The 24,625-nt window shown below is 37.1% G+C and overlaps 1 protein-coding gene across 3 annotated transcripts in view; it reads left to right on the top strand.

Annotated features, from left to right (window-relative positions):
* The window catches only part of slc9a8 (solute carrier family 9 member 8), a 325,111-nt gene extending 301,672 nt beyond the window's left edge, over positions 1-23,439 (top strand). For all 3 annotated transcript variants that reach the window (XM_065282599.2, XM_065282598.2, XM_073813043.1), the window contains 4 exons: positions 6,299-6,410; positions 7,860-8,080; positions 8,488-8,634; positions 21,862-23,439. In XM_065282599.2, the coding sequence (XP_065138671.1) occupies positions 6,299-6,410; positions 7,860-8,080; positions 8,488-8,634; positions 21,862-21,975 (594 nt within the window). In that variant the 3' untranslated portion in view covers positions 21,976-23,439. The remainder of the gene's footprint in view (positions 1-6,298; positions 6,411-7,859; positions 8,081-8,487; positions 8,635-21,861) is intronic.
* Positions 23,440-24,625: the final 1,186 nt, after the last annotated feature.

Below are 24,625 nucleotides of genomic sequence, written 5' to 3'. Positions count from 1 at the left end.
CACTTTAAGTTTGGATCTAATGTCTGACGATCTGGCTCCCGGTATACAGTCAACTATGGTGGCTGGTGCCTCAATGTTCACGTTCTTAAGTATCGAGTCTCCAATAACAAGGGCACCTTTAACAGATGTCTCAGCCGGTGTATTGCTTAGGATGTCGAATCTGTTAGAAATTACTAGGGGGGACTTCGATGGGCATCGAATATGACTACGCCGCCTGATAGTCACCCAGTTAGTCGGCCGTGTTAACTCAGTTGCCGGAACCGAGCTATGTGTACTACGCGTTACCGTAGGCGCACCCGAAACAGTGTGGTAGAAATATTAACATTACCGGTTTTACTGTCCTCAACGAGCGTTCGGATGTGCGCTTCTAGTTCTGCAACCTTCTCCGTTAGCCTTACTACTTCAATACATTTAACACATGTAAACCCCTCTGTGGTGACGGAAGAAGCTAAACTGTACATGTGGCAAGTAGTGCAGGTTACAATGACAAGCGGAGTCTTACCGTTTTTATGCTGGGCGATAGCGTCTCCGTTCGCCCGAACGCGGTCCGTGAAGCTGCATCGAGATGGGTGCTCGCTCATTCCATGCCTCGGTCGTCTCCGGGTGCCTGGAGCCATGGTGATGTGGGGCACGCTGTACCGCATGGTGCGAATGCCGGGCAACAACTCCTCCACAGCTTCCCGCTCTGGTGAGGAAAGGTCTGATGACCTTTGAATATGAGTGTACTCACACTAGGGATGGCGAAAACGAAAAATTTTCTTGACCGGCCACCGAGCCTCATTGGCCGGTTGAAACCGGTTAACTGATAGGCCTATTAGTTTAAAACATGCTATGCTATTTAAAATAAACAGCCATTTCGAGCCGCGCCTGCAATTTCGCAACTCGCATCTCTCTGCGCTCTGCCTCCGGCTCACACACACACAGACCTCACAATACTTTTTAAATCCCCTACAGCGCGAAACATGAGTCCCGCAAACGGCGCCGTGCTTAGTTTCGAAATAGTTTAGGTACTAGGTGATTTGAAAATAAAGGCGAACTTGAAAATAAAGGCGTTTGTGAAGCTCATTTGAAAATTGCCGCGGCTCATTTAATAAAATGACAGCTCAGAGACTGCGCTTTAGTTTGGGGTAGTAATATTAAAGACATAGGATGATCATCATCACCTTTTCTGTTACCACTGAAATATAGATGTAATGTATTTCCAAATCTAAACCCATTTTATGCGGAATGTTGCCTAATAGACTGCAACACGATAAAACCAATGGATTAAACGGGCACCTTCAGAATGTGTAAAAGCACCGGCCAAAGCAGGTCTCGCACTGTTTTTGTTTTAGAACAAATGCAGCAAAGATATTTAATGCTTGTATGAGGCATATAGGCCTACGCTGAGTTTTATTTATTTATGATGAGGTGCGTTCTAATTAACAATGCAATGCAAGTGAACGCGCAGTGCCGGCGCCTTCATGCACGGACCGGTAATTATATACTCTGCTCTCAGGGGCGAAAATCTCATCTAAATGTTGGGGGGGACAATAAACATAAAATTTTTCAAGAACAATTTTTGAAGGGGACACCAATAATACAGGCAAAATTGTACTTGCAAGGAAATGGGTACAGATAGAAAACGTTTCTCTTTCTCTATGAACGGACGCAAATTTAATTTTAATACATATGAATGCAGAGGTGAAAAGAGTAATACAATTTTCTACTTAAGTAATAGTAAAGTTACTTTAATAATATTTTACTTAAGTAAAAGTAAAGTTACTGGTCTAAAAATCTACTCAAGTAAAAAGTCATTTTAATTTTAAGAGTTACTTTTTTACAGCGGGGAGAGGTTTCTAGTATAGTTCACAAAGGAAGGATATATACATCTCAAACTATGTTTTTAATTGTAAACATCTCTACAATTAAAGTGCAATAACAAATGTTAATAAAATAAAAAGCTTTTTATAACTAAGAAACATTTATGGAATTATTTAATGATTTTTACAGGTGAGTTATGCACTTTTGAAGCAAAAATAATATGAGGTCAGCAGCTAGTAAATACAATCATTATATGAAGGTTGTAATTGATGTATTGCTGGTAACATACATTGTTATTAAACTATATACATAAATGAACATATAATGAGATGAGTGCCATGGCTATACACTATACATCCTTTACACGTTTATTAGCTCCCAGACCTGTGTACCTGATGTCTTTCAATCTATCTCTCTCGCGCTCTCTCTCTCTCTGCAATGTCTAATGATCTGCGCATTCTCGAGGACGTTCTCAAGTTGTTTGACTTGACGCGAAGCTGCTAGACCTCGGAAGATAATGCGCATGTATTAAAAATGCATCGTGCAAATTAGCGGTTAAACACGGTCGGCAATTCTCAAACTCCGTACTCAAGAGCATGAACCCTACCTGAATGAAACAATCGCTTTGCGTCAATGGCCAGGGGTTTCTTTCGTAAGAATTGAATTGAGGGTCTGCATTAGCCTGCGCCTGTCTCGTCCCTCTCCATGGTTCTTTTTGCGCGTTCCCCCGCCCATCAATCAATCATCCGACCGTGGCGCGTCTTTATCACCTTACTTTTTTATTTATTTTTACTCAGTAACGGATATGATTTAACATGTAGCGAAGTAACCAACAATACTTTAAACATACTTAAGTAAAAGTAAAGTACAGATTTTAAAAACTACTCAAAGTAAAAGTACACAAAAAACTCAGTTACAGCAAGGTGAGTAAATGTAATTTGTTACTTTCAGCTCTGCCTCACCTCTGCATGAATGCATAAAAATGTTTTCTTGATCGTTTATCTGCTTCTGTTCTCAGAAAACGAAATATGTTCATGTTTATATGTCAAAATAGTCCAGTTTTAAAACATATGAGGATAAACTGATAAGTGATGGGAAACGTTGTATTGTATATAGCTTATTAACGCGTCGGCTCCGTACACTTCTCTACCACCGGAATGTGTGGTGGTGAGGTAAAAGGGGCGTGGGCAGTGGACCAAACCACTGTGAGGCAAGGGAGGGGGAATCCAAATATTTAAAACGTTTTTTTGTTGTTGCTCCGTTTGCATTTGTATTGTTTCACTTCTTACACAACTAGTTTAAGTATTATAAATCATTAAATTATTTTCAATACACATATTCTAATGATAATTTAGGGGGGACAACCCTCAGATAGGGGGGGTCCTGTCCCCCCCGACCCCCCCGGGATTTCCGCCCATGTCTGCTCTATTTGCTTTTTATTTAATAAATACATGCATTTGGTTGATTAAACATTAATTAAAATTAAGATACAATTTATACAAAACGAAATTCACTTCAAAGAAATGCTTTCTACAAAGCAAAACTTAATAAAGTGGTAAAAATCATGGCTGAGGATTTACAGAAACAAAACTTACTCTGCACTTTACTGTTAGCCTAAAAGACATAAATGTTAATAATTTGGAACACAACCAGGAGAGACTTTAATTTTAATCATTTTATTGCTGTATTTTATTTACTATTCGAATAAAGGAATTTATCAAAAAATAGCCTGTAGCATTTACTTTTCGCAAACCTTGTGAACATGTGAAACCAAAAGCAGTGACCTCACGCCAAATGTTTTTTTATTGGTTTATAAAGTACAAACAGACCAGTTATGAAAAACTGAGTGTGAGGGATTTGTTCACTTCACACAAAAAGATCTTGGAAAGAAAGAGATGACTAACTGTAGTAGGGTTTAGTCCACTGTCTATAATAGCCTAATTTACAGATCCCTTTTTTTAACCGACAACCGACAACTTTGACCGGTTAACGTTGATACGGTCAACCATCGGTCAAACGGTCATCGGTTAACATCCCTAACTCACACTAGGCGCACAGATTAGGATGCACTACCTGTATGAGCGCAATAGGATGCATGATCAGCATCAGTTGTGCAACTTTAAAAGCATACATGGTAGTCGTTTAGCATAGCGTGAGTGCAGCTTTGCAGGGTGTGGACTAGCATGCATGGGTAAGGTTCAGAACAGTACGAGTACAATGTCAGTGCACCCTAAAAATTCTGTTATACTAAGGGCCAGATTTACTAAACGGGGCAAATTAGCGTGAGAGCTCAATTAAAAAAAACACAGATGGGAGTGATAATATCTGCAGGGGTTTTTTTTATTTACTAAAAGGGACAAATGAAACACAGGCACAACAGCTGATTTCCACAATCGCAACGCAATCTACTAAGAGCAGCACAAATTAGTTCAGGGTCACAAATAAGCATAGCTGATTAGGTGCGCGTGATCTACTAATGCTTAATGCGATTGAATTCAGCACCACGGACATTGCACCAAAAAATTTGGGTTGTGAAATCCCAGCTAACAAAGCCATAGTACACTAAAAAGAACTAGAGGACAAAAATGAAGGTTTACAAGAAGGTTTGAATCCCCTGGAATTGTGTGACTTTTCCTAGTAATTCCTCTTTCATTTCCTCCAGCAAATAAAATATAACATGGCTTGGAAAACAATATTTTTGAATAATATGTTCCTCTGGCATACTAAATAAACTGTTAAAATCCTCTGCCTTGTACCACACGCTCTCTGATCTCTGCGATGCCTCTTCCTATCAGCAACAATTGCAGCCATTTCAAGTGCAAAATGATTTAAGACATGCTTTTTTGGCGTTAAAAATTGGCGAAAATACCAGTAATATTACATGCGCAAATAGTAAATTATATCGCATAATTCATTTAAATAAACTCCTCCCATACATTTTGTCTTTGAAAGGGAAACTCCTAGAAATGCATATGCAATAAAGTCAGTCGCAAAAATTACTAGACCACACCTTTTCATCGCTAACTATCCACTGTGCGTCTTTAGTACATCCCAGCAGTTGTTATTTAAAACCAAAATTATGGTTTAATCTGGCCTTAAATGTAAATACTCCGTAGAGCGTCACAATGTTGCCAAATACTTATTTTTGTCAATATTTCAAGTGCAATTTTAAGTCATAAAGGCATATGAGATAATGTCAGAAGAAGGACGTATTTTACTGTTCTGTATTTTAATACAAAATACAAAAGCAGATGATGATGCGGGCGGCAAACCTGTCAAAGACCATAGTTCATAGTGATGTGCAACAAAACCATAGTGATGTGCAACAAAAGATTGGTGAGCTACGCAAAATATAAAGTGGCTTTACGAAAATAGTAAAACCATCAAAACATCTATTTCCACAATCAGGAAAATAATGAAGATGTTAGAGATGTTGCAAATCTGCCTGAAAGAGGACGTGTATCTATATCGTCTTAATGCTGAGCACATAGAATAATTTGAGTGGACAAAGACTACAAGGGTCACAGATGGAGAACCTCAAAAATCAGTCAGAAAGCTTAAAAAATAAAAAGGTAACACTTTACAATAAGGTTCATTAGTTAACATTAGTTAACAACATTAGTTAACATGAACTAATAATGAACTGCACTTATACAGCATTTATTAATCTTTGTTAATGTTAATTTCAAAAATTACTAATACTTTTAAAAATATTGTTAATGTTAGTTAATCCTGGCCAAAACTTGCCCATTGGCCCACTAATCATCCCTCATACTATTTGGCTATATCACTCTATCTCCTCTCCACTAATAAGCTGGTGTGTGGTGGGCGTTCTGGCGCAATATGGCTGCCGTCGCATCATCCAGGTGGATGCTGCATATTGGTGGTGGTTGATGAGATTCCCCTGTTCATATGTAAAGTGCTTTGAGTACTGAGAAAAGCGCTATATAAATGTAAGGAATTATTATTATATTAATTATTATTAATGCACCGTAAACTAACATGAACAAACAATTAAAAGCTTTATTTCTATTAACTAACATTAACAAAGATTAATAAATACTGTAACAAACGTATTGCTCATGTTAGTTAATACATTAACTAATGTTAGCTAATGAACCTTATTGCAAAGTGTTACCAATGAAAATAAAGAAAAACAGCACCTCTATCACCAAGTTGTTTGGGACACAGTAGGAGCGTTAAAAAAACTGATGTCATCCCATCCACAAATAAGTGCGCATCGACAGGTTAAGAAATTCTTTGCTCTGATGCAAAAACAATCTCAAGTCAAGGGTGTAACTTTGGTTTGAGAAGTGAGGGGACACAAAATGGGGTAAAATGTTTTCAACTTGAATCCCATTCCCTGCATTTACAATTAGGGAAGCGTTTCTCAAAGTGTGGGCGGGCTCCACTGGTAATAATAAATAGTTTGTTAGTATTTGTCAGTTTTCCTAGATGTTTATATGGATTTCCTATGAAGTGCATTCCGTTTCAGGTTCTGGTTCTTGTCGGTCGGGCTGTAAATATCTTCCCCCTCTCCTTCCTACTCAACTTCTTCAGAGATCACAAAATCACTCCCAAAATGATGTTCATAATGTGGTTCAGTGGTAAGATTATCTAATTTATACATTTTGGGGCAGTTTCCAAGACAGGGATTAGACTATTCCTAGACTAAAAAAAAATTTAAGAGCTGTCCAAACTAAAAACATCTTGCACTAACATATCTTAAAATACACCAATGCCCTTTGTTTTGCCTCAAAATGCACACAGGTAATGTTTTTAGTAAGGAAAACTAGTTAAAACTAGTTATATTTTCTAATTAAACCAATTCCTAGTCCTGGCTTAAGCTAATCCCTGTCCGGGACACTGCCCCATAATATTCCATATACTTTGAAGATTTAACATGAATAAAGGTTTGATGTTTTGCACTAGTGTTGTTGCATATTTCTTTAATATATTTGTAAATTATTTTACTCAAATCAAAATGAACACATTAGTTTAAATTAAATATTGCCTTTCACAGATGACTTCAAATCTCTTTGTTAGATTTGCATGCCTAATCACTAAATATCACTTGGCAATTAGTCACAAGACATGCTGGGCCCAGTGAAATTTAAAGTTTAATTTAATCTACATCTGCATTAGGGCTTCCTGAGAAAAATATGTGCTACGAAAAATTGCTGGCAAGGAAATTCCTTCACCGCCACAGCCCCAGACCTATTGCAATTTTGGAATGCATAAACAGAAATACAAAAGAACAGAAATTCCAGGCTGTTCTCTGCACTTATCCAATATCTTTGCCGTATTCTTCTTGTTTTATTTTTATACATTCTGCCACAACTTCCAAATATTTTTGCATAAACTCACTCGTGTCATGTGTGAGAGCTCACGACGTTACGACCGTCAGAATTCGCACTGCAACAATGCTTATTATTGTAATCATTTTAATAAGCAATAATATATGAAGAGCTTTACACAATTCCAAACAAGACCTTTATTTAGTGCTCTTATGTTTTCAGCATGACTTTGTTAAAGGTAACTCCTTAATTAAATATAATAACACTACCTTCTTTATGGCCAGTTTTTGCATATTGAGCATATTTTATTTAAACTAACTTGTTCTACAGAATTTTTACCCGTGTTATTTTCTACTGTTGTTTGATAGTGTTGATACTGTTTCTAAAAAGACAATCATGATGATCATTGCGTTTGTCTTACCAACTGCCAGTGTCTCACAGAGAAATCGTGAATCAATCTACGTCATTTTACACTAAACTATGTAGTGCCCTGTCCAAACTGAATTAAATACACAAATGCCAAATGAGTCGTTAAAAAAAATGTAAATAAAAAATTTACAGATGTTCGGACCTCTATGACCTTATGGCTGGCTACGGCCATGATCAAAAGTTTCCATTTGTTCTCCTTATATTGATGGAAATATTAGAGAGATCTCATCTGTATTTTTTCTTTTCTATGGGTTAAGACATATGAGTTATGTAAGTTTTACTTTACTTGTCCAGTTAACAAATAACATGATATCAATTTTCTGTGATCAGGTTTGAGAGGTGCGATTCCCTACGCCCTGAGCCTTCATTTGGGTCTGGAGCCCATTGAGAAACGCCAGCTGATAGGCACCACCACCATAGTCATTGTACTCTTCACCATTCTGCTGCTAGGGGGCGGGACCATGCCCCTTATTCGTATCATGGACATTGAGGAAACCCAGTCACGACGCAAGAACAAGAAGGATGTTACCCTGAGCAAAACTGAGAAAATGGTTCTGTGGATTTTAAATGCAATATAGGAGAATTAGCTTGTCTAATGTATTTTGGAATAATGCATAATATGTGGATAGTATGGTTCATTAAAGTAGTATCGCATAAACCACTGACAAATATCAGCATGGCTATGATTGGACTGTTGGTGTGAAACTGACATGTTCACTGATGAAACTGATAACTCTTTGTTTATTTGTTACTGTTGCAGAACAGCAGTAAAGCATCCCAGTGTCATGTGTCATTTCAGTTTCATTTTAGCACCTCTGGGTTAGGTCAATGCCTCTAGTCCAATAAGTTTCAAGGAACAATACAATCTCTTGTTAACTCCAAGTATTAAGCCTGTCAACTTTGATTAAAGTGTGTCTACTATTTTAATTAGTGCTCTCTTTTACTCTTTTTCTTGCAGGGTAACACCATTGAGTCTGAGCATTTGTCTGAACTGACAGAGGAAGAGTATGAGGCTCAGATTTTTCATAGGCAAGATCTTAAAGGCTTTCTGTGGCTTGATGCCAAATATTTGAACCCTTTCTTTACCCGTAGACTCACACAGGAGGTAAGATTGCCATTCACAATAGATCATTTTTTTATTTATAAAGCACTTTTCACAATTGTTTAACTGTTTCAAAGCAGCTTTACATTAAGAAAAGCAGTAGAAAAAAACTGGAAAATAAGTGGTACAGCGGCTAAGATTAATCCGTACTAGCGAGTGTAGTAATAATGTAATGTATAGAAATGAGTTCTAAGTTAAGCCAATGTCAGCTGACTCTCTAGGGGTTGAAAAACTCATAGGAGAAAAAACATGATTTAACACTCTGAGGTCGACCGTGGCGCGGGCACCGCAAACTCTTTATTTTTTAATCACTCTGCAAAGAGACTTAGATTACTCCGCTGATTTTGGACATAGAGATATGATTTATACATCATTTAAAACGTTAAAGTGTCTCGTTTTTTTTCTGTCCACTCCCAATAAGAACAGAATGTTGTGCTTTTCGCAAAATTAAGAAAATAAACATGATGCAATCTGTGTTGGGGACAAATGTGGGCAAAATAATTTTGATTTATTTTTTAAAATACTTATTTTTATTTTTGAATACTTCTTTTTCAAGTTTGCCACCTGAACACACATACAGAGAAATATTACTTTATTCTACAATGTTAGGGGCGGTTCACATGTCGCGTCTTTTGCATGCTCAAGTTCGTTATTTCAAATTTAGACGCGCGAACGGAAGAGGTGCGACGCGCTCGTTTTTTCTGGGCACATGTTTGAGAGAGAGAGAGAGAGAGAGAGAGAGAGATAGAGAGAGAGAGTGTGCGAGAGAGAGAGAGGGTGGAGAAATGTAACAAAGTTTAATGTTGTATGTAAACTGTGTTTGAGAGAGAGGGAGGTGTTCAGAGAGGGGTCTGTTGGATGTTAAGCTGTTATTTGTTTTATGGACTCAATGTGGAAAATTTCAAACACGGTTGGCAGAAGTGAAAAATAAATAATTTATGAAGTTACAATTTTGTTTGATTCCAAGATGTATTTTACTGAACATGAGTATTTACAATGCAAATCCAAATTATTGTAATTTACTGATAGTTACTTACTGTATATCTTGTCACTTTATTAAGATCAGATTCTGCAGGTAAAATTAAAATAATAAGGTGACTTGACTTGGACTTGACTTGACCTACTACAGGACTTGACTTGACTTGACATAGCCTGTGACTCGACTTGACTTGACTTGCCCAAGAAAAAAAATACTTGGGACTTACTTGAGACTTGAAGGTTCAGACTTGAGACTTACTTGAGACTTGCACATGTGTGACTTGGTCCCATCTCTGCAATCTGATGCATTTAGCTTCAGTGTTAAAACTGATAAAATAAATGCTGTCTGTGGTTCTATTTGGGCTATAATGGCAATAATGAAAAAAAATTATATGGGAAAAAATAACTATAAATTAGCTCATTTTTGGAACTGTGAACTAGTTCAAAATTTTGAACTATGAACTGAACTAGTTCATTTCAAAATTTGTGAACTGAACTTTGAACTAGTTCATGTAGAAAGTGAACTTTCCCAACACTGAGTGTCATACAGTATAATGGTTAAATGTAACAGTAGTATAATGGAATTTAATATATACTATACTAAATATATGCTATATTGTGAATATATAACAACAGTGCTTTCTGGTTCTCAAATCTGATTGGCTAAGAGCACTTTCCAGCCATGCGATATTCTACTGATAACATCACAGTAACCACTTCCCTGTTTGTAACATTTAACCACTTACTGGTCATTTTATAATTAGTGAGGGAGGCTTCTTTAAACACTTCAGCCATCCACTCATCTCTGCATGGAAAAAGTGGTGGAATGAGCATCACACCAAACTGGAATTGAACCTGTCTGTCTCAGATGTCCTCAGAAAACTGAGGGTGAGACAGGGAAACAGAAACCAGGTGCAATTACCGTAGAGGCTTCTCACATGTAATTTTAAAGGCATACAGTAATACAGCATAATGGATGTATGTGCTCTGTTCTGGTCAAGCTAACTATTGCGGCATAAGTATGTTTATGAGCTGAATTAGGTGAATGCTTGGTTAGAGATAAGTCCTTAGTTTAGATTTAAACTGATCATTTGTGTCTGAATCCCAAAAATAGCTGGGAAGGTCATTCTACAGCTTAGGGGCTAAGTAGGACTAGGATCTACCACCTTTAGATGATTTTCATTCTAGGGATTATCAAGAGAACAGAATTTTGCAAATGCAATGCGATGGATTTTACTCTGATAGTAGCTCACAAAGATAGGTTCTTGACTGTGAAAAAACGGAACAATATCACAACCATCTATATAGATGTTGTATTTTGCCATATTTTTTTCAAAGCTATTTAGTTCAATAATCAGACCTCATTTTCCTAGAGAAAGCATGGGGCCTAAAACTGATCCCTGTGGCACGCCATATTTAATCTGAGAATAACATTGCTCTTTTAACTTACATAGACAAAGTGCCAGTGGTTCAACATTTTTACTTTTTAAATTAGTTGCTCTTCCTGGGCAAGATTTGGCATTTTAACGAGAGGCCTAATAACTGTTTGAGGGCTGTTGAAATGTACCCTAGTTCTAGTGACAAGCTGATGATATTGAGCACCGGTTCTGACACTGCAGGGATAACCTCTTTCAGTAGCTTTGTGAGAACATCTTATATACACAATTACAATTTGGATGATTTCATTAGTGTTGAGGCCTCTTCCAGTGTAATGGCGGTAAATGATTTAAGTTGTACATGTGGAAGTCTGTAATTTGTGTGCTATTGGATATAATGATGGTTGAGTGCATAGCTTCTATATTTTCCCTAATTAGCTTGATTTTGTTTGTGACAAAAAATCATAAAATCATTACTATCATGCTGTAGTTTAGTATCTGTTTCTGTATGTTCTATGTTTCTAGGCAGTTTTGCAACTGTATTAAAAAGGAATTGAGCATTATTATATATGGATATGAACACTTTCTTTGCATGCATTATGCCATAACTCTAGGTTTGTAGTTCTCCATTTACGCTTTTAAAAGCTGAGGGGTGTGATCATTATACCATGGTGCTGGCAGGTTTCTGTTACAGCATCAAGATTGTCTTGGTTATTGCCTATATGGTGCATTTGAGACAGATCTGGAAGATTGCTGATAAAACTAACTTTAGTAAGATATGATTGTTCTGCCTAATCAGAGATATCTAAAAGTACCGTGGGACAAGGCAATGGTCTCAGATAACATCACTCTGAGGTAATACTTCTATGTTATTAATATAATAAGAGTCCATATGACAGAATTAAGTCTAAGGTGTGTTTTTATGGTTATGTATGGGTCCTGTTTAACACCAAGAAATTGAGAATATTCCATTCAATTTTATTTATATAGCGCTTTTCACAATTGTTTAATTGTTTCAAAGCAGCTTTACATTAAAAGATGCAGGAGAAAACACCAAAAAATTTTAAACATTAGCAGCAGAATACAGCGGCTAAGATTAACCGTACTGGCGAGCGTTGTAATAATGTAACATATAGACCCTTTTACTGTTTGTACACAATGATGAGGGAAGTATGGCAAGAATCAGCAGTAAAGCAACCAAGACAGACAAAGTTATTTTAAAAAGTTAACTTTATCAACTTTTTCAACACAGCTACCACATCCGTGTACTATAGTGGAGTGGTTAGAAGACGTTAGCAGATGGCCAAATATAAAGTGGCCAGATGCATATATATGTATATTAGTATATTATATTAGTACAACCAAATGCACCAACCAGACATTTTGATGCTGGGAAACCGTTTTGATAAACTTTCAGTTGCTAGCACGTAAGAACCATTGGGCAATAACACCACTTCCGTTGCCAATATGTGTACTATTATTTGTCAAGAATGTGCGTAACTGGCTTGCCACTACCTTTTCTAATATTTTCGAAAGAAAAGGGAGATTTGAGATTGGTCTAAAGTTATTAAGCTCTCCTTGATCAAGCTGTGGTTTTTTAATCAGCGGTTTAATAACTGCTAGTTTGAAAGCTGTTGGAACGTATCCTATTTCTAGCGATGAGTTAAAGATATTTAGAACCGGGGTTGACACTACAGGGAATACCTCTTTAAGTAGTTTTCTGGGAACGGGGTCTAATATAGAGGACGATGATTTGGATGATGTGACTAGTTTAGAGAGCTCATCTATTGTAGTAGGTTTAAATGAATCAAGATGTTCGTATGGTAGTCTAGTGTTAAGTGAACTAACGGGTAGAGTGGTGGCTGCCTGGGTAGCTACGATGTTTTCCCTAATAGCCGAAATTTTGTTAGAAAAGAAGTTCATGAAGTCGTTACTATTGTGTTGAAGTTTACTATTGGTTTCTGTTTGTTCTTTGTTTCTAGTCAGTTTCGCAACTGTGCTAAAGAGGAAACGAGGGTTACTATGATTCTCATTTATAAGCTTGCTAAGATATGTAGATCTGGCAGTTTTAATAGCCTGTCTGTAGTGTTTAACACTCTGTTTCCATGCTGCACGCCATACTTCTAACTTTGTGCTTCTATAATTTCTTTCCATTGTTCTAGCTGCCTTTTTAAGGGCTGCGGTGTGATGGTCATACCATGGAGCTGGCGGTTTTTCTTTGAATCTCTTTTTTCGAATGGGAGCAACGGCATCCAATGTGTTAGAACAGACATTGTTTAGGTTTTCTATTACAATATCTAGATCGTCACAGTTATCTGCTACATGTTTCATTTGGGACAGGTCTGGAAGAGTGCTAATAAAGCTATCTTTAGTGGTGGAAATTATTGTTCTGGCTAGTCGGTAGCATGTTGTGGATTGAGTGATCCTATCTAGAAGTACAGTGTATGACACAAGGTAATGGTCAGAAACTGCATCACTCTGAGGTGATATTTCGACGTCATCAGGGACGGATTGGCAATCTGTGCGTTCTGGAAAAGTCCAGAAAGGACGTTCAACGGAGGGCCGTCGCCCGGCCGATGGCAAAAAAAGTCTAATAAATATGAACAGCCAACAGCAGAGGCACTAATACGATCACTTATATGCTGCTACGTGTAAAAAAACGAGGGAGAAGAGTCGGCCTACTAGTCGTGATTGGTCCACGGATTCCCGGAATTCGCGAGCATCTATGATTGCGAGCCTGAGCATCCACAGCCTGGTCATGATGAGGGACAGACCGAGTTAACTTCACATCAGCAAGAGCTAAGTGCCAGTAGTAGCAGGACACGTGACATTATAATATAATATACACGATATAAAAATAAATAAAACTCGCGTGAAAATTAACGTAATGTGCAACTAGTGTAAGAGAAAGACGTGATGTGAGTGTGTGCGCACACGCGTGTGTGTGTGTGAGAGAGAGAGGCGCGGGCGCGATTGAACAGTGGAAACATAAAAACAATACATACTCTGTCATTTTGTTCATATGGGACATAATTCAAACGGCAAAGTGTTTGCTTAAATTTGTATACAGTCGCAATAAAACAAAACATTTTGCTTTTGTCAAACTGTGAACTCTTGTCAAACTGTAACCTACTGTACAACCAACTGTCATCTAACCAAAATCACACACATCATCAAAGCAAAAAATATTTATCCAACCCCGTTTAAAAACAGTCTGTGGGTGGACATTAATCGTATTGCATTGGTTTTCATTTCTTTCATTGACTTTATTGTATATGAGAGGTTGTAGTGAGCTCACATTTTCTGCTACAATGAAGACTAAGGTATTGAATTAAACGGGTAAATATCAGGCATGCATTGCAACCACTCTAAACGTGCTAATAAGAAAGGGGGCTAAATAATTGACCAAATATTAGTTTAACCAAAAAATCCTAGCTTGCACTTTCTGTCTGTCTTCCATCAGAGTACAGTTTTTCCTTGTCTTTCATATGTCTTTAGTATTGTGGAATTGGCAAAGACCTGGTGGTTGTTTGTGAAAGCTGTACAGACAAAATTAATAGGCCTAGCTATTTTCATTATTTCACAGCCTTATTATACATCAAAGTTTAATATGACATGGACAAAATATTAAATATCCTTGTCCAATAGTCTGACAGTATTGTGGCATAGTATCAGGACATCCTTGTGTCTGTTGTGCACGGCTAGGGGCGAATGGCCGGATGATGGGCCTATTTGGGAAAAAGTCCAGGGCTGTTTTTTAGCCCCAGTCCGTCCCTGGACGTCATTAATATTGAGTCCGAGTGACAGAATTAAGTCTAATGTGTGCTTACGAGTATGCGTTGGCCCTGTCACGTTTTGTCAAATATTGAGAGAATTTAGAACATCCATAAACGCACGTCCTATTGCGTCTTTTGGGTTATCCACATGGATATTAAAATCACCAACAATAAGAGCTTTATCTACAGTGACTACAAGCTCAGATAGGAAATCTGTTATTTCTTTAATGAAATCTGCATGGTGGCCCGGTGGTCTATAGATTGTTGCTAAGGCAAAAGAAAGCTGTTTGTGGTTACGATCAGTTATTTCCATATTTAACAACATTAGTTCAAATGATTTAAATTTTTGCTCAGATTTTTGGTTTACTTTAAAAATTGTGTTGTATATTGTAGCTACACCCCCCCCCTTCCCATTTAATCGAGGTTCGTGTTAATAATAATAGTCTTGTGGGGTGGATTCATTTAAACTAATGTAGTCGTCTGCTTTAAGCCAGGTTTCTGTTAAACAGAGTGCATCTAAGTTTTGGTCTGTAATTATTTAATTGACAATAGGTTCTTTATTGGTAAGCGATCTAATGTTAAGAAGGCCGAATTTTAACATTCGAGGTTCATCTGTTAATGTATTGTTTTCTAATTTTATATTAATCAGATTTGTACCAGATGTAACAAGCGGTGCCCTGTATTTATTTGTTCGGGGAACAGATACAGTTGAAATGTGCTGATATTTCGGTAAGATTGACTCGAAGTGCTGGGATATAAGTGGTCTTGACATATCACGGCAGCTAACAGACGGACGGTTAAGCCGATCCGTCTGTTTCCTGACCTGGGTCCTGGATAGTCAGACTATATCAGAATTAAGACTATTGATCAGATTTCTAGTGAGTATAGCACTTCCTTCCGATGACGGATGAAGGCCATCTCGGGTTAGGAGGAATGGTCTTCCCCAGAAATGCTTCCAACTGTCTATAAACCCTACATTATGCTGAGGGCACCACTTTGACATCCAGCCATTGAAAGAGACTAATCTACTATGTGTTTCATCTCCCCGGTAGGCGGGGAGGAGACCAGAGCATATTACATTGTCTGACATTGTTTTTGCAATTTCACACATCTCCTTAATAGTATCTTTGGTGATTTCCGACTGTCGGAGTCTGGTGTCATTCGTGCCGGCGTGAATAACAATCTTAGAAAACTTCCGCTTAGCATTAGCCAGCACTTTAAGTTTGGATCTAATGTCAGACGTTCTGGCTTCCGGTATACAGTCGACTATGGTGTTTGGTGCCTCAATGTTAGTGTTCCTGAGTATAGAATCTCCAATGACCAGGGCGCTTTTAAAAGGTGTTTCAGCTGGTGTACTCCTTAGGGGATCGAATCTGTTAGAAATTACCGTAACGTTATGGGTCCTAGAAGGACGCCGTATATGACTATGCCGCCTGACAGTCACCCAGTTTGACCGCTGACTTGACTTTGATGTCGAAACCGAGCCATGTGTATTTTGATAAACACTATGCGCGCTCGATACAGTATTTGTAATATTTACATTAGCATCTGATGTCGGAACCGAGCCATTAGTCTTTTCGCTCGATAGATTATTTGCAACAGTAACATTAGCGGTTTTGCTATCCTCAACTAGCGTTCGGATGTGCGATTCTAGTTCAGCAACCTTCTCAGTTAACCTTAATACTTCAATACACTTAGTGCATGTAAACCCCTCTATGCTAACAGCAGAAGCTAAACTATACATGTGGCAAGTAGTACATGTTACAATAACAAGCGGAGTCTTACCGCTTTCATGCTGGGCGATGGCGTCTTCGTTTACCCGAACACGGTCCCCGGAGCTGCATCGCGTAGGGTGTTCGGTTGTGACACGCCTCGGTCGCCTGCGAACGTCTGGGGCCAGGGTGATGTTTGGCTTGCTGAATCTGCGAAGGCCGGGCAGCGGTTCCTCCACAGCTTCCCGATCGCTTTCATGTTGGGCGATGGCATCTCCGTTCAGTCGTTCACGGTCCGTGAAGCTGCATCGCGTGGAATGCTCGTTTGTTGCACGCCTCGTTCGCTTGTGGACGTCGGAAGGCAGGGTGAAGTGGGCGCTGTACCTCGCGTTGGATCTGCTAAAACCGGGTAACAACTCCTCCACAGCTTCCCGCTCAGGTGATGACAGGTCAGAAAAGCATATATCAGATGAATCCGCCATTAGATCGGAAAATGCTAGCTTCAGCCTCCACCGTTTGTTGATGCTAGCGGGCTATATGCTAACACTGGGTGTTTATTAGTGATAAATAGTTTCACGTGGTAGTACTGCTCAATAATCGTCACGGTAAAGTATTCCTATGTAAAACTAATAAGTTATGTTATATAAATAGGAATAAGATGGTAAAAAAAGGATTTTAGATGATGAACTCGACGGAGCTCCGATGCACGATGCACGATCTGTTCAGCGTGACGTCACAAACCGGATATCTAGCAAGTGGCAGCACTTTTCAATAATCAGACCTCTTCTTAAAAATGATACATTTTTTTCATAATCTAATCTAATATTTTTTTTACAAAGATGTTATGGTTGTCACAGTAGCAGTGTCCAAAAATATGAACAAGTTTAAGAGAAAATAGCAAACATACAGGAGCTTGAGTGATCTTGAAGCATGCAGTAGAGCTGAAGGTTTGAAAATGGGGTCCTCAGGAATGCAGTTGACCCTGTAGTTGTCTGATTTTATTGCTTTTTATAAATATCTGACGGTGGTGACGAATATGTTGGACACATTTTGAGCAATCACAAAATAATAGTAAATATTGTCAAAACTCACTGTTTGTAGTTTTTAATACATATTACAATGTACTCTTTCATGTGGTAATTTATTATTCAATTCAATTATTACTTTTGGCTTTTTTAATCAAGTTGAAATTATTATCTGTTAACCAAGGACAACTGATTTTGTAGGCAATGGGCCAGCATATAATCATTAAATAAATAAAAAATAAAAATAAACCTATAAAGGAACCTTACATATGTGCAAAGGACCCCCTGATTATAACATTGATTCTTTTTCTTCATGAAACTTGTATTAATTTCAAACAGAATTAGCACTTTTCTTAGTGGGACATGTTTTTGCCAAAGATTAAGAATCAGTGATATATCTGTTTTGTGAGTGGGTGCAGGTCACAGGAGTCGCACTCTGTGGCACAGCATCACTGCTGAATGTTGACGCGTCTTGCATGGAAGATGGCAGAAAGTCAACCGCAGCAGAGAAAGCGATTTTAACCCCCCAAAATCTAAAAAGCCATGTCTGGAAGTACTTTGAATTTTGGTTGGTAGGAGGTAAAATTGTTGATATAGTAGTTACAGTTAGCATACGACCACTAGCAACATGAGGACACATCTTGAAAGTGTGGACCCAAATGAGCATGGCATCCCGTACACACTGCATATTAATTTGGTTGTCACTTCACCTTTTAATGCTTAATCCTGTTCTGTACACACAGATCAGTAATTTACGGAACTGACAACCGCATTCTACAAACGAATTAACCTCCGCAAATTGCAGGTAGTGACAACCGCATTTCCAAAAACTCTGCATAGTGTGTAAGTTACATAACTGAACTGAAAAACTATGGTTAATAAAGTGTTTAAACGTGCATCATGGACATGACAGGTCTCTCTATTTAAAAAAAAAAATCCTAGAAGGGGAAAAAGTCTTCTGTATGTGCGGTTCAGAAAATGACAGATGCACGAGCGTTTGCTGGCCAGTGTTGCCAGATCTTACACTAAAAAGACAGTGAACAAGAAAAATCCAATAATAAAACTAAATAAATCCAAATGCTTTACCTCAAAGATCAAAATATTGGGACCGGTACCTTCACACGTTAATAACACCAAAAACTTGATCGCCTCATGAGCCAAAAGCCATAAACTGTTTAGCGCCAAAACTGTATGTAAGTACAGAAAAGACGAGGACCTGGCAACACAAGACGGCGCGCTGTGAAGCAGCATCACAAAAAACGTACAATACACAACGCCAAGACGGAGGTTTATTGATAAAACATAATGCTGTTAAATTATTTTGGTCAAAGCTGTGAGTGATAAGCACGCAAGATTGCACAACGTTGCTATGGTTATCTCTGTGTCAATCATCCCATTTTCGGGAGTGAGTCTTGTTCTATACAGAAATAAAACAAACATTTAGGGGATTCACTCCCGTATTTAAATGCGGTTGTCACTCCCGAAAGTTTGCAGTGTGTACAAGACCACAATTTGTGGAACTCCATCTAAACAGTCAGGTCTTGACACTTTACATCGCCCGCCGCAAGCTCTTTGTCTGCAACATGACAAGAGGCCATAACGGAGAAATTAATTTTGTTAATTTGTAAAGACATGAGACCAATCAGTGTCATGGATGGCTTCAGAGAGTTCTGTCAAGCAATGTAACTGAAGTACCGTATCCCTTTATTGATGTCCCTTGATTTACTTGTTTTTGTGTAGGTAATACATTGTCAAATATGTTTAAACTAAAATAAACTACCTACATAAGTAGTTATGTCACTTTTTATTAATTTGTCCTGTTATTGACGTAATGAGCGTCATTGACAAAATGCGCAACCAGATGTTTGAATAGTTTAAATATTCATGTTTTTTTAGAGGGAATATTCGAACGTCACTTTTGAGCAATTTTGACAGCCCTAATGCTTTATGTGAATGTTTTTTGGCAAATCATTTCAGAGCTTAGAGGCTAAGTAGGAGAAGGATCGACCACCTTTAGATACTTTTGATACTCTAGGGAAGTGGTTCTCAAACTTTTTCAGCGTGCAGCCCCCCTTGTGTACACGGCCCCCCCAAAGAAAATGTATGACAATTTTGTTCTAAAACATAACATTTTAATTAGACAAAACAAATTAAAGTATACAAAGTAGTGATGTTGGTTAGTAGCTTTTTTTTTTAGGTTTAATAACACAGAATTTATGAAAAAATGTATTTTGTATAATATGACATAAAACTAGGGCCCCCTGGCACCATCTCACAGCCCCCGTGGGGGAACCGGCCCCCAGTTTGAGAACCACTGCTCTAGGGATTATTAAGTAATATCTGATGCAGACAACATATGGAGTATTTTTGAGATATTTCTAAGATGGAAGAATGATGTGCGGCAGACGTAGGAGATATCACTATCAAAAGATAGATTGCTGTCGAACATCACACCTGGGTTCTTGACTCTGGAAGACGGCACCACAGTGCAGCCATCTATGGGCAACTTGTAATCGGACATTTTTTTTTTTGGAGCGATTTGGTTCAATAATAAGTATCTCTTTCTTATTGGAGTTGAGCTTAAGAAAGATATGTGCCATCCAGTCACTAATATCACTAATACAGTCTTTTAACTGTTGGGTTTCGCTAGGATGTGAGGAGATCTAAAGCTGGGTATCATCTGCATAGCAGTGAAAGCTTAAGTTGTGTTTCCTGATGATGTCTCCTAGAGCTAACATGTTTAACGAGAACAGGATAGGACCTAGAACTGATCCCTGCGGTATGCCATATTTAACCGGGCCTTGATATGACTCTTCCTCATTTACATAAAGTAATAGCGGTTGGTTAGATATGATCTAAACCATGCTAAATCCTGACCACTGATGCCAAAATAGTTTTCTAGTCTTTGGAATAAGATTGTGTGATCTATTGTGTCAAAGGCTGCACTGTCTAGTAATTTAAGAATTGAGATTTCACCATAATCGGATGTTAAAAGGAGGTCATTTGTAACTCTAAACAGTGCTGTCTCTGTGCCATGGTGGGGCCTGAATCCTGATTGGAATCCATAAAAGCTAGTCCGACTCCCACGCATCTTTTGGGTTATCGAATTTAATGTCAAAGTCATCAATGATTAAGGCTCTATCTACTTTGACTAGTTTAGACAGAAAATCTGCTAATTCTTCATAAAAGTGTCTATGATGGTCCAGTGGTCTGTATATAGTAGCCGGGACAAAAGACAAATGTTTGTTTCTACTGTCATATTGAGTATCATTATTTCAAACAAATACATTTTTTGTCCAGACTTTTAATTGATTTCAAATATTTTACTATAGATTGTAGCAACACCGCCCCCTCTACCCTTCAAATGAGACTCATGCTTATTATAATAATCATGTGCGGAAGATTCATTTAAGCTAATGTAAACATCTGTTTTAAGCCAGTTTTCAAGCAGAGTGCATTCAAATTTTATGGTTTGTAATGATTAATTAACAAGAGGTTCTTAGGAAAGCAATCTTAAGCAGGCCAAATTTTTACATTTGAGTATCATCAGTTTATATATTGTTTCCTAATTTAATAGTAATCAAATTTGCATGTGATAATTTTAAAGGTGTTTTATGTTTGTTTGTTTGTTTGTTTGTTTGTGGAACAGACAGTTGCTATATCCTGGTGATATAAATAATGTGAGCTACATGACATATCAAAACAGCTTGCAAATAGATGGTTAAGCCGGTCTGTCTGGTGTGCCTGCAGAGTCTGCAGTAGTGCAATCTTCATATCATGAAGCGACAAGAATACTTTTTGTGCACAAAATAACAAAAAAAGACTTTATTCCACATTTTTCCACATTTTATGTTCTTCCATGTCTTTGGCGCATGTTCACAAGGCCTTGAAAGTGGTAATTGCAATTCTGTCAATGGGGGGTCAGAAAGCTTTCGGATTTTATCAAAAACATATTCATTTTTGTTTCGAAGATGAATGAAGGTCTTACGGATGTGGAACGACATGAGGGTAATTGATGACATCATTTCCATACTGGGTGCACTATCTGTTTAATCTGTTTTATTTTTAAAGACATGTAGACCACATCTGTCTTTGTATTGTAGTAAATTGTTGGTGTTCACTGTTCAACATTGTAAATTTCTTAAACTTTACTAGAACTGAATTACTTTACTAGAACTGAATTACTTTACCATTTATACTGCTGTGCTTTAAAGTTTGGATAATTTTTCATTCATTACTCTGAAGCTGCTTTAAAATAATCTGTTTTGTGTAAAGTGCTTTAGCATAATTATTATACATAATAGCATATTTAGCACCTAAATAAAGGTGATTTGGCAAAAACTTTACTCTTTTTCTCTTCAAGGACCTGTTGCATGGGCGAATACAGATGAAGACACTCACTAATAAATGGTACGAAGAGGTCCGTCAGGGTCCTTCAGGTTCTGAAGATGAAGAGGATGAAGCAGAACTGCTCTGAGACACTAAGAAAGAGTTCTCACTGAACTCATAAGAGCTGTTCTCTTACCTTGTAATAACTAATGAGAACGGCATTGTGAGGCACCACCTTTCTCTTCTATGAAAGAAAGGAAGTGTTCCATTTATGTAGTGGGAAAAATATGAAAAAATATAAGGATGTAACAGGATAAATATCTGCCGCGGTGTTTGGGTCATAATATTGCTAAAAGGCTAAAAAGTAGTAGTAGGACAACAAAGCAAAAAATAAACTGCAATATTTGATTTTTTTGCAACATTGTAATGTAAGTTTATTTGTTGAGGATTGTAAAGGGGTTTGAAAAACATAATCTATTGTTTTTATTAAGTATTTGTTTGTTGTGTTGTATGTATGTATGTATCTATGTATGTATGTGTGAAAATATTTTATAATGCACTGTGATACTAGTTTGTACTGAGTTTACAAATAATTGTAATGAAGATAATTTGTGATTTGAAGGAGTGTATTTCTGCCTAAACACCCAGATAAAAGATAAAAACTGGAATGGTAAAAGAGGCATTAAAATAAATGTGAAAAAAATTATCTTCCATTGTATTTTCACATTCTCAAGAATTCAAAAATGCACACAATTTCCATTTCATTTTGCTGTATAAGTTATACTTGTTTCAAAGGTGGTAAAATTGGTTGCCTTTCATTGGAAGAAGGTAATTTGGAGTAAGTGCTTTAAGATCATTACCAACAAATATGACAGCATTATAATATAACAATTAAACTGTTTACATTGGCTATTTTAATTAGAAACATTAAAAGCAAAACACACCTGATTTGCACATTCATGGTATTAATTTAAAGAAGGCACGCTGCCATCTTGCACTGACAAAAGTGACTTGAATGCAGCTAATAAACATGACTTTACAGCTTGTAAATATGAAAAACCCAGGTGAACTTGAACCCACCATTAGCATTATTTTTGTTCTTTCAATCGCATAACTTAATGCGTTTACATTCCATCACCATTATTACAAACCCAAGACACACAAAAAACAGCTTTGATCACGGCACTCAACATACTGTATCTCATCCTACCACTGTTTTATGAAGTTAATGCTTACTATCAGAACTGTCTTACAGTTTTGGCAATCAAAGGAAAGACTTTGACCCTCATGTTGTGCTTAACAAAAGTGTGCTGATTTGATGTTAGTGGACAAATTTGGGTACTTTGTGATTCCATTTTTATTTTTACATTATTGTCATGATCTTTTTTTCTTTTTAATAAATGTACTAACTTTCAAGTTATGCATTTATTTAGTAGTTTTTAATTTTTTACCTTACATTATTTACATAAATTACTCCATTAATTTGAATGTAATATCATTTTGCTATTTTTTACCAAAATTCACATAAAAACATGAATTTCATACAAGACTTAATTTCTTGGGCCCTACCCAGATTGCAAGACCGAAACCTTTGAATAAATATTAAAAACTGTTGATTTGTCAATGTTCATTGCATTGAGTCAATATCACTTTTGCACCTTGCATTAATATTGGAAAAAATTTTACAAACCATCAATATGGCTTCTGACTCTTGACTTTCACAAAGTTTATTCTTTTTTAGTGTTTATATGTGTGATTATGTGTGCTGAATGCTGATGAGGAAAATTTGGTTCATGTGTTCTTTGTGGCTTTTTATGATAGATGTCACCCAAAAATGAAATTTGACATTATTTACTGACTCTCATGTTGTTACAAACCTGTATAAATTTCTTTGCTCTGATGACCACAAAAGAAGATATTCCGAGGATTGTCGCAAACCAAACCAATCATGAGTCCCATACTCCCATTAACTTCCATAGTAGGAAAAAATCATACAATGTAAAAGATTATTATTGTGTACATAAAGATTAAAATGTCTATGTCATAATGAATAGTCATTCATTATCAGAATTACCGTTTTGAAGTAATGACGAATGCAGATCTGTTTCCTCTCTGAAGAAACATTCAATAAATAGCGAATCCTCCATGATACAAGCACAACTGACCTTTTAAAGGAATGGGAGCTAGGACTCTGATTAGTGTTGGCATGTTATGCCAAAAACACACCCATGACTCAATCATTTTGGACCACGTGCCTGGCACGCCAACTCTTTTTTTTTTATGTCGTTAAACTAGCAAAAATTTATTATGACATATAGATCATTAAAAATAGGGCCCCTCAAAATAAAAGTAAAAACCTTTAAAAAAAGTCCCACTTTGGTTTATAGTGACACTTGGTTCTCGTTACTTTTACTTTTTATAAAAAAAAAAAAATCTTCATTCCACTAATTAAAACACAGTAAAAGCCCTCAAAATAAGACTCATGTTTGTTGATATTTGATGGAATCAAAATAGCAATAAAATTTCAATGGCTGTATGGTTCCATAGGTTGAAATCTATAAACCAATAACGTCTTAAGTAGTTCTAGATTCTAAAAGTTAAAATTGTAGAATAAAAAAAAAAATTCAGTACGACTGTGCAAAAAGATGCCATAATAAGCTAATGTAATCATATTATGAGGAAAATACAAATTACTAGACAGAGTAATCATTAATTTGCAGCAAAAAACATAAAATTTCAAGCATGAGATCAAGGGTCTCTTCTGCCATAAACTGTGCTGCTACATAATAAATTGAAAA

Source organism: Paramisgurnus dabryanus, chromosome 21 (assembly GCF_030506205.2).
Source record: "Paramisgurnus dabryanus chromosome 21, PD_genome_1.1, whole genome shotgun sequence".
NCBI classification, from domain to species: Eukaryota; Metazoa; Chordata; class Actinopteri; order Cypriniformes; family Cobitidae; genus Paramisgurnus; species Paramisgurnus dabryanus.
The sequence above is the reverse complement of the archived record's forward strand: the minus strand, read 5'-3'. Positions and strand labels throughout refer to the sequence as shown.